The following is an 11,016-nucleotide window of genomic DNA, read 5'->3' as shown; positions in this document are numbered from 1 at the left end:
ATATCTCTTAGATTCCCCAACAGAATCTTCGTTGTATAAGCTAGATAGATGGCGACATTCATGGGAATCCGAAAAGTCTAACCTTGTCTGTGGTATTCCGAGTAAGATTCCGGTATTGAATGACTGTGACGAGCTTCAAACTCCTGAAGGCTGGGCGTTAGTGACAGACGCAAAAGAATCAAGGGATTCTATTCCAACCTGATTGAGAACCGACAGATGATTAGCCGTGCTGTGACAGAGCATAGGACCATTTTCACTGAGAGGATGGGATGTAGCCATCGACAAGGGTAATGCCTCCAGACGATTAGCCATGCAGTGATAGCGCATAGGACCATTTTCCAGAGAGGATGAAAAGTAGCCATTGACGACGGTGACGCCCTACATACAGGTTGCCATGGAAAGGAGTAAGAAGGATTGGATGAATGTAATAAGAAAGTAGAGATTCAAGAGGAGCACAGCATATCCATACGCCTATCTGAAATTCCCACTATTGATTTACATAAGTATTTCTATCTTATTTTATTTTCTATTTATTATTTATTTTCGAACTTATCATAAACCATTTAATCTGCCTAACTGAGATTTACAAGGTGACCATAGCTTGCTTCATACCAACAATCTCTGTGGGATCGACCCTTACTCACGTAAGGTATTACTTGGATGACCCAGTACACTTGTTGGTTAAGTTGAACGGAGTTTTGTCCACATATAGTCAATAGCTATTAAATAAATCTCATGCAAATACAAAGAGGATCACAATTTCGTCCACCAGTGATTCAGCTGGTGATGGTGATGGTGTATGATCGGCATGGGAAGATAGTAAATTTCTCTTGAATTTTTGTGGTGGCTGGGAAGAAGAGGGTGGTAATGCTGAAGGCTTTTTAGATACATGTGAAGGAACTGGAACTCGTGATTTTGTAGGCTTAAGGTGTGAAAACTTAGTTTTGTGTGCACTAATCACCTTCTTATTACCAGTCTTTTGTACTTTAATTGACAAGTGTTTTTTATTTTTTTTAGAACCTGACATCTAAAACAACAAAGATTTATAAGATTAGTAAGACATTGCAGTTAAATTTTAGTAACATGTACATCATCAAAAGAATTAAAAAAATAACAACGTAAAATAATACTTAACTGCCAAAATAATCAACTAGGAGGTAAGATAAAGTGCTACTATGCTTTAGTACTAAACTACTAATATATATGTACACATGAGCATTTTAAAAAATTCATAGCAAGGATAATATTATATGTGTGAAAGGGGCAGATTGTGTGAAAGGTGAAAACAGAAAATACTAGTAATTACATTATAGTTAGTAGTAGATCCTACACAAACCTGAACACGTGCTGGAACATCACTACTGTTATCCATGGCTACAGTGGATGATTCTATTCAATCTACAAGAAGGAAAATTTATACTTATGGAGAAGCCTTATATAATCTGTTTATAATATCTACTATCTACTGTATAATAATGAGCCATCGCCACATGTAATATCTGTAAATTGAATTCTTTAACAATCCTGAGACCATGTGCAACTCATATAACTCTCATCATCCCAGAAAATAAAAAAGAAGAAATAGCATGGCTTTTGATTAATAGAAAACATTGAAAATGCTAAAAAAAGGTAATAAATTGATAATAATTATAAACATTTTGATTGGACTATATACTAAGTATTTCTTAATCAATAATAGCTGAAGGCACGGAACCTATATATATAAAATAAGAGTAATTAATTAGTATATAGAGAATTGGTAGCATCTGCATATTATCAGTGGAATCTAAGCGCCATAATGGTGATATACACATATATGAAAAATATGCATTTTTCCTTTAAGATAATAACAATCAATAAGAATAAACAAAATTTATGTCGGCATACATATACATATACACATATATTATATGCAGAAAAGGGGACAGACCAAGCCAAGTTACCAGCAATTCCATATAGTGCCATTTAATTAAAAAGTAAAAAATCAAATATCAGTTGTGTTTGGCGTGCAACAGAGTGAAAGCAAAACAGATTAACTAATGAAGAAAAAGCTTACTCTACAACTCACTGCGTGCAAGGTTCCCCCAAGAAGCATATGGAAGTGGGAGAAATATGATTCTACATTCTAGCTAGGATAAACTAGAATCTTAATCTATTCTTGATACTATGTTGGTGGACATCATTTGACCATAATGAATAAAAGTGAGTCTAAAATTTCAATTTGAATAGTTGTGTTATTTATTATAAATAGAGATAATATAATAATATAATTGGTAAGTATGAAATTAATAATTTAAATTATCTCTCTTTTTATTTTTCTCTTATCTAATAATTTTTTTAGTTCTTTCGTATCCTATTAATTCTTTCTTATTCAATTTCTTTCTTTTTATAGGAGCATTTTCTTAATTCAATTTTTTTCTTCATTTAGTAACATTTTGAATATTATGCTAATAGTACAAAATGTCATCAAATTACATTCATAGCACATCTGAACCTCGGTGGCTTCAAGTTACAATATCAAACTAAATTATATATAAATTAATTATGACTTATTTATAAGTTTTTTAGTTTTTTACCATTATGGATACTAGACTAATAATTACAACTTGTTTTCAAAATGAAAGAAATTAGACCTCTGGTTCAGCCACCAACCTACTTGACATTCTAAATTCAATAAAGTATTGAGTATTGATTATTGTAAGTCAAATTAGGAATACAAAAATAATATACAGTTAGAATGCTAACAATTTAAAATCATTTATCATATCATCATATCTATTTTTAGAGAAATCTGATCACACACAAACACTTCATCATCATTCACACTCTTTCATTTACTTAAACACTACCATTACCACACACAAATACTTCATTGTCATTATATATCAAAACAATCTACATGAGGTAGGCTAAAAAATATATCCTTATATATCAAAACTATAGTAAATCTCATAAAACATCATGGAAACTATGTTTGAAAACTAGACCACAGGCACTACTTCTACAATTTCTATTAATTATTTGTTATTTTTTGCCTATAAACACTTCTACAAGTAAAAAACACACTAAATCATAAAACAACAACAAATTAAAGAATCAGATTCCAAAATGAAAGAACATATAATAATATTTTATTGTTTGAAACAAGATAAATGGTATGAATATCAGTTTCCTATACTCCACGAACATGCATATTCTCAAAACTGCCAAAAACTTCTTTTCTATTTATATGCTTTTTGGCTTACTCAAAATAAAACCACATCCTGGGTACTATCAATTCCACCCCCATGACTGGAAAGGTAAATTTTTTTTCTATTCTATTCACATACATAAATGTATATCAAGAGCTGATTGATCATATTCCTCAAGCATAATTTTATAGATTTTAATTTTAGTCCATGTTTTTATATTTGCAGTATTGTTGCATGATTTTGAGAATCAATGTTGACTGCAATGCTTGTTGTCAAAAATTAAGGAGAATTATTCTAAGGATGAAAGGTAAAAGGATTGTACTAATTAAAGGAAAAATTGACATTAACAACAGGAAAAACATGCATAAATAAAGGAAAAAAAATCCAACTCAAGCTGTGGGACGCACAAAAATTAGCCATGAAGAAAGGAAATTAACAATAAATAATGAAGAAAGGAAATTAACAATGAAGAAAGGAAATTTTTGATAAACAAAGCTGAGTAACAATCACTACTCACAAAAATTAGAACTTGGCAGTGGCAGAGCACGCAAAGAGAGAAGAAGAAAACAAGGCCAATCCAGCGAAGCTAGAGGGTGGAGGTCGCCTCAGGTGCGGTGTATGAGGCTGGCGGGGGTTCGGGTTCTGAGACCGGCGGAGGTGCCCACATGCAGGAGGCAGAGCAGTTGTTCGCGATTGAAAGCTGTTACCTGAAGCGTGAGTCACGATGGTGGAGGTGGTATAAGGTGCGGGATTGGAGGCTGGAATGGTGGATGTCTGAGACCTGAGGTTCGAAGGCCTGAGAGTGTGAGGGTTGTAGCGGCGAGTGCGAAGCACCAGCGGCGACCACAGAGGGGAGGCAGAGCACGCAGAAGGAGCGGGGGAGCACGGAGTAGGAGGGAAGAGATCAAGAACGTAATTGACCTTGAAGCAAAAATTGAGGGTTCTGATAAAGAAAGTTGGATTTTTGACAAGGTAACCTAGATGTGATACATGGGAGAAGGCACTCAAAAACTAAAATCCCCTGAAACTAAAAGGCGGTTCTGAGTAAAGTTTTATTTTTTTGGCACAAAGTAAATTAGTGACTTTGAATAAGTATATATAACAAATTTTAAAATTAAAATTATATCTAATTTTCACTAACAAATTAAACATGAATAAGATTACGACGAAAATATATTCAATAAGTTATGAAATATTGTTATCTAAAAGATAGATATTTAAAAAAATTATATTTAATATTAATTTTAAAATGTTTTTAAATTAAATTATATTTTTTAATTTTTGTTATATAATAACCTTTAAAGATAAATATTTAACAAAATCAAATTTTGAAATTAAATATCCCTTTTACAGTAATAGATAAGATAGATAAGATAAGATAACTGTCTCGAATTATATAAAGGAAAACCAGAGATTCTTCAGTTACGTTCTTCATTCCACACACATATACTTTATAAATCCATTCTTACTTGAGCATCGGAGTGTCCTTGTCAAGTACCCACCCCGTCATTCCAGTCAAACAATCCAACACTCATAAGTCTCTAATCCATCTTACAGCGCATACCAGAGACTCTTAAATAAGTAATTTTTCTCTAATTTCTTTATAGTGTTTATATAATTCTTGTATGCGTGACACAATTTATTTTTTCATATTTTTTAAAATGTTAACGGATAGAACATTTTTTAAATTTTAATAAAAAAATGAAAAAAAAAACTTTTAAGTGGTCAACATTTTTTTAATGTTTTAATCTTATATTTATAAAATAATACTATTTACTATCTAATTTTTGTATTTTCTATATTAAACAGAAATTTTAATTCCCTAACATTCTCCATTAAATTAATGTCAAATATAAATTTGTGTCTAAACAAAATTTTATCCCGATGATGAATTGATTCATATATACATAACGTATTAGTTATATCGTTTTCTTCTTCTCAGCATCACTTTATAGGTGCTTTATGTTTGTATTTGAAAATCTATATGTGATAAACATTATCTCAAAAACTTCATGATTAATTTAACCAGTAAATTTTTAGATTAAATTTAAAGGTTCATGGAAAATCCCTACTTATTAAAACGAGTTAATTATATGCATCTCGATGTTACGGTGATGCTAGTTATATTATTGTCATACAAAAAACTTTACTAAGATATATATTTTGCAAACAAAGAGAAACATATATGAAAGTTTTCATAGATCAAAATTATTATATGCTTTGGTTATAAATGCTACAAGAAATCAAAATTCAATTTTTTTGTGTATATATATACTAGCGGCTCAACAGGCACTACAGTGTCTCTTCAGCCGCTTTTCTATTAAGTTAAAACAATATTTTTTATTTTTGTTTTTACGTATTAGTATTCACTTTTGAGTGTAATAATTATGAACTAATATATGATGGTAACTAACTGCGATTGAAGAGAAGATAGAAAGAGAATAAAAAACGGAGGAAAAAAGAGAATAAAAAATAACTAACTAGTATTATTTTAAAATAATATTTAATTTTATGTCATTATGTATGAGACATGCAATGGGTTTCAAACCCATGTCTTCTTGAAAGGCAAGGATAAGGAATGCCACCATACTAGTATATTCATTTGGAAATCTATGTGCTAATTATTCTATATATTATATATAAACACAACTGAATTATTTTATATTTATTTAATTTAATTTTAGTTTTATACTCAATTTTTTTTAATTCTTTAGAATTTATAGAATTTTAGTTTTATACTCAATTATTGATTATGAAAATTATTATATACTTTATATGTAGATATGGAAATTCTAGATCATCGAAAGTGGATGTACAATAGAAATTTGCCTAACCGAGGAGGATTACGACAGGAATTTATCAATGGTGTTCGACAATTTATTGATACAGTTACAAAACAACCTCAATTTGTACTTGAAGGCAGTCTACTTAGATGTCCTTGCAACAAACATAAAAATAAAATTTTCTCAACTCCGGATGAAGTTTTACTAGATTTATATAAATATGGTTTCATGCCAAGATACTGGTGTTGGGATTCACATGGAGAGAGTCCATTGCATTTGAATGTAGATCATGATAACCAAGAAGGCACATGTTCTTCTCCGCATGTTAGTGTGCCAACAAGAAATTCATATGAATCTATGGTGGTTGATGCTGCTGGACCAGAATTAATGAGTCAGTTTGAAGAACACATGGAGGAGCCTCCGAATGCAGAAACTAAAAAATTTTATGATTTATTACAGTCTGCTCAGCGCCCATTATTTGAGGGATGTGTTAGTCATTCAGAATTATCAATGGCAGTTAAAATGTTGAGTATAAAAGCTAAAGGGAATATATCTCAACAAATCTTTGATAATTTCATGAAAGTTATGAAAGAAGTGATTCCTAAGGATAACTTGTCTCCAATTTTTATGAAGCAAAGAAGCTAGTATCGAAATTTGGCATGAAAAGCAATAAAATTGATTGTTGCATTAATGGTTGTATGCTGTATTACAAGGAGGATGATATACCAAGAAAGGAATGTAAATTTTGTCATTCTCCAAGGTACAAGATAGGTAAAAAGGGTAAACAAGTGCCTTTGAAACGAATGCACTATTTACCGCTTATACCTCGTTTAAGAAGACTTTATGCTTCAATGAACACAGCATCTCACATGCGATGGCATTTTGATCACGAGTTTAAAGGAATTCTTGAGCATCCATCGGATTCAAAAGCATGAAAGTATTTTGATAGAAAACATCCACAATTTTCTCAAGAACCACGCAATGTCAGACTAGGATTATGTGCTGATGGATTCACCTCTTTTGGTCAATCTGGTAAACAATATTCATGTTGGCCAATAATTGTCACTCCGTATAACCTGCCTCCTTCTATGTGCATGAAAACTCCTTACATGTTTTTATCCATGATTATCCCTGGTCCTCGTATTCCCAAAACCAGGATTGATGTATACCTGCAGCCCTTGATTGATGAGCTAAAACTACTATGGGAAGATGGCGTTTTAACTTATGATATTCATTCCAAGTCAAATTTTGTAATGCGAGCTGCATTGTTGTGGACTATTAGTGATTTTCCTGCATATGGAATGTTGTCTGGATGGATGACAGCAGGCAGGCTAGCATGTCCATACTGTATGGAACAAACCAAGGCATTCCAATTAAAAATGAAGAAAGCCATCATGGTTTGACTGCCACAGACAATTCTTGCCAAATAATCACATGTTTAGAAGAAACAAGGATGCATTCTATAAGAATAGAATTGAGAGATCAAAACCTCCGCCAAGATTGACTGGAGAGCAAATATGGTATATAGTTCAGAATTATGATAAGATAAGTGATGTTGAGCAACTTGAGATAGAAGGATATGGAAGTATGCAGAATTGGACCAAAAGAAGCATATTTTGGGATTTGCCTTATTGGTGTCATAATTTAATCTGTCATAACCTTGATATAATACATATTGAGAAGAATGTATTTGATAATATATTCAATGCTGTCATGGACATCAAAGAGAAGACTAAAGATAATGCAAAGGCTAGAATGGATCTGTCATTATACTGCAAGCGAAAAAATTTAGAACTGCCAGAACAAAGTGGAGGTAAAATTATAAAACCTAAAGCAAACTACACATTTACCCTCCAGCAAAAGAGGGCAATATGTGAATGGGTGAAAGAGTTAAGGATGCCTGATGGGTATGTTTCAAATTTAGGGAGATGTGTTGACATGAAAGAGGACAAGTTATATGGAATGAAAAGTCATGATTGTCATATATTTATGGAATGTTTACTGTCAATTGCTTTTAGTTCATTGCCAGAGCAGATCTGGAAGCCAATAACAGAGTTAAGTCAATTCTTTCGAGATTTGTGCTCAACATCGTTACGAGAAGATGTTCTAAATAAGTTAAATGAAAATATTCCAATTGTGCTATGTAAGCTAGAACGTATTTTTTCTCCTGAATTTTTTTGACTCAATGGAACATCTACCTATTCATTTGCCATTTGAAGCATTGCTTGGTGGTCCTGTGCAATATAGATGGATGTATCCTTTTGAGAGGTACCTTATTCACACCTCTATATTTACTCTCAAATTTCTTTTTACTGTTTTATTAAGTCAACTATTTGTTATTTGATTTTTGTTATAAATTTTTTCATGATAGATTTCTCCATCATCTTAAGAAAAAGGTCAAGAACAAAGCACATGTTGAAGGATCTATCGTTGAATCATACCTAATTGAGGAGATTTCTTATTTTTGTGAGTACTATTTTAACCAAACTAGCATCGACGCAAAGCAAAATGATGAAGGTGATGATTCAATTGAGCAAAATTTATCTATTTTTAATTTGCCTGGTTGTTTGGCTGGTGAATGCAAAACTCGTTATTTAGATGACAAAGAATTCAGTGCAGCCATGAATCATATACTAATAAACTGTGATGAAATTAAGCCATATATTGAGTGAGTATTTATCTTCCTATATATATTCTTACTATTAATAATATTTTCTTATATTAATAATTTTAATTTATTTGAAATTCATGTACTATAGGATCTTTGTGGATTTCATACGCCAAGATCATATTACTTTAAGTGATGAACAAGTTAATCAATTTATTGAAGCGAATTTTGCAAAATGGTTTAAAAATTATGTAAGTCAACATGATATGATAGTCTTATTGTAAACACAATTTTTGGTAGATGACATATTATATTCTAACTTATTGGTTCTTATTTAATATAGGTTCATGATCCTTTAAATAATGTGACAGATTCGAATATTCATTCCTTGGCATGGGGTCCTTTGAGAATTGTTAAATGTTGGCCTATCTACAAAGTCAATGGCTTCAAGTTTCACACAAGATCTCACTCAAGTGGAAAGTCAACTCAGAATTATGGAATATATGTCAAAGACACAGGTTATGGTGAATATGAAAATGATTTCTATGGCCAGCTTAATGAAATTATCCAAGTTGAGTATACTGGGCTACCACTAAAAAGAGTTGTACTATTTAAATGCGAATGGTTTGATCCCACGATTGGCAAAGGAACAAAGGTAAACAAAGAGTATGGAATCATACAGATTCGAAAGAATCAACGATATGGTAAATATGATCCGTTTTATCATTGCACATAAAGCAATTCAAGTATATTTTGCACCTCGTCCAATGAGCAACACCAAGGAAAAAGCAGAATGGTGGTTTGTATTCAAGACTAAAGCAAGAGGTGAGATTGAGATTGAAACAACGGAGGATTTTGCATATCAATAAGATGGTACAAATCAATCTAACAATCATATCTCAAATGATATTGATATTGTTGTTGATTTACTGGATACCAATAGTACAAGATATGAAGAAGAAGAAGAAGATGATGATGATGATGAGCCACTTGGGGATGAAGACGAAGATATGGATGAGGATGAGAACGAGGACGACGACGAGAACAATAAGGATGAAGATCAAAATGAATAGTATGAAAAAGTCCACTAAGAAATGTATTTATTTGTATTTTTTTAAATTTTTAATATACTACAATCTTATGAAAAAGTATATGACTTTTTTTATTTTACGTGATTTTTTTATTATATTTTATTTTTACTATTTTTTTAGAAGATTGGATATAATTTATTGAGAAAGTCTAAGAGCCAGCACTTTTATTAAAATTTGGCCAGCATTTAATCATTAGAGGAAAAATGAGTAATTGTCCACTATTAGATGTAATCTCACACCATTAAAAACACTACTGATGGCTAATTGATGACTACAAATCACAAAATCTACTGACCCCTAGCACTCTTCTAATTTATTTTTAAGAATTTTACATATGTAATTCTTTGATACACTTTATCTTAAATTTGTTAAAAAATTAAAATGTGAATTATTATAACGTAAATAATTAAAAGAATAAATTAAAAAATAATATGAGGTAACTAAAAAAATCAAAATTAAATATAAGATGGTATATAAAATTTGTATGAGAAATTTAATATTAAATATAATAAAAATAAAAGAATAAAAAAAAGAAGATAGAGTATATAAAAAAAATAAAAAGATAGAGTCTCCCAAGTTTAACTAAAAAAAAGTCAAACATAATATACAATGATAGAAAAAACCTAATATAGTCAATTTAGTTCTAAAATTTAGGATTAAATAAGTATATTTGTTAAATTTTTTTATTTAGTATTGAGTACGTACTACCTGAATTAAAAGAGTTATGGTGAATAATAGATTAATTTACTAGTCTTATATTTTAATGGTTGATCTATAATGATTCAATTAATTATTTTAAGATTGTAATTTATTTCATATTTGATATTATATAAAAATAAATTATTAACTTAATAAAAAATTAAATGATTTTTTTATTTTTAAAATATTTAAAAATATATTTTAAAAATAAACCAACTAAATTTTATGGTAACCCCATCAAAAGTACCCATTTCGTTGGCGCCAGGCACAAAATGGCTTCCCCACTAGAAGTTCCAATTCGTGTGCGCCTCTCCTGAGATGATGACACTAAATCCATTTCGTGGGTGCTTTGCGAACAATGGCCTGCGCATTTTTGTAAAGCTTTCTCTTCATGCGTATTATGAGAATGAATTTTTTTATTTACTTATTTATATAAAAAAAAGCCTGCATAAATAAGCGCTAACGTACCTATTAATTCAATTTTAAAAAATATGTATAATAATGAATAAGATGTTAATTGGTATGATGATTATTTCATATTTTGATCAAGAAGTTTTGGAGTTGAAAGGTGCAAACAAAAACTGTACCTTTTTATAAGTTATATATAATTAAGGTTATTTTAGGAAAAAAAACTTTATTTTAGA

At 30.6% G+C, this 11,016-nt stretch overlaps 1 protein-coding gene across 1 annotated transcript; it reads left to right on the top strand.

Moving 5' to 3' along the window:
• Positions 1–7,095: 7,095 nt before the first annotated feature.
• On the top strand, positions 7,096–9,655 carry LOC112744220 (uncharacterized). Its single transcript, XM_025793812.1, has 8 exons — positions 7,096–7,304; positions 7,387–7,881; positions 7,993–8,117; positions 8,194–8,242; positions 8,346–8,642; positions 8,734–8,833; positions 8,926–9,158; positions 9,526–9,655. The coding sequence occupies exons 1-8, from the start codon at positions 7,096–7,098 to the stop codon at positions 9,653–9,655; spliced, it is 1,638 nt and encodes a 545-aa protein (XP_025649597.1).
• The last annotated feature ends 1,361 nt before the right edge of the window (positions 9,656–11,016 follow it).

Source organism: Arachis hypogaea, chromosome 1, assembly GCF_003086295.3.
Source record: "Arachis hypogaea cultivar Tifrunner chromosome 1, arahy.Tifrunner.gnm2.J5K5, whole genome shotgun sequence".
Lineage (NCBI taxonomy): Eukaryota > Viridiplantae > Streptophyta > Magnoliopsida > Fabales > Fabaceae > Arachis > Arachis hypogaea.
Note: the sequence above shows the minus strand (reverse complement) of the source record. Positions and strands in the feature narration are given on the sequence as shown.

Excerpts from the sequence above, each read along its gene's own strand:
- LOC112744220 (XM_025793812.1), top strand. The coding sequence starts at position 7,096 with ATGATTATCCCTGGTCCTCGTATTCCCAAAACCAGGATTGATGTATAC. Across the intron at positions 8,643-8,733 it reads GAAATTAAGCCATATATTGA|GATCTTTGTGGATTTCATAC; the intron begins GTGAGTATTTAT and ends CATGTACTATAG. Across the intron at positions 8,834-8,925 it reads CAAAATGGTTTAAAAATTAT|GTTCATGATCCTTTAAATAA; the intron begins GTAAGTCAACAT and ends TATTTAATATAG.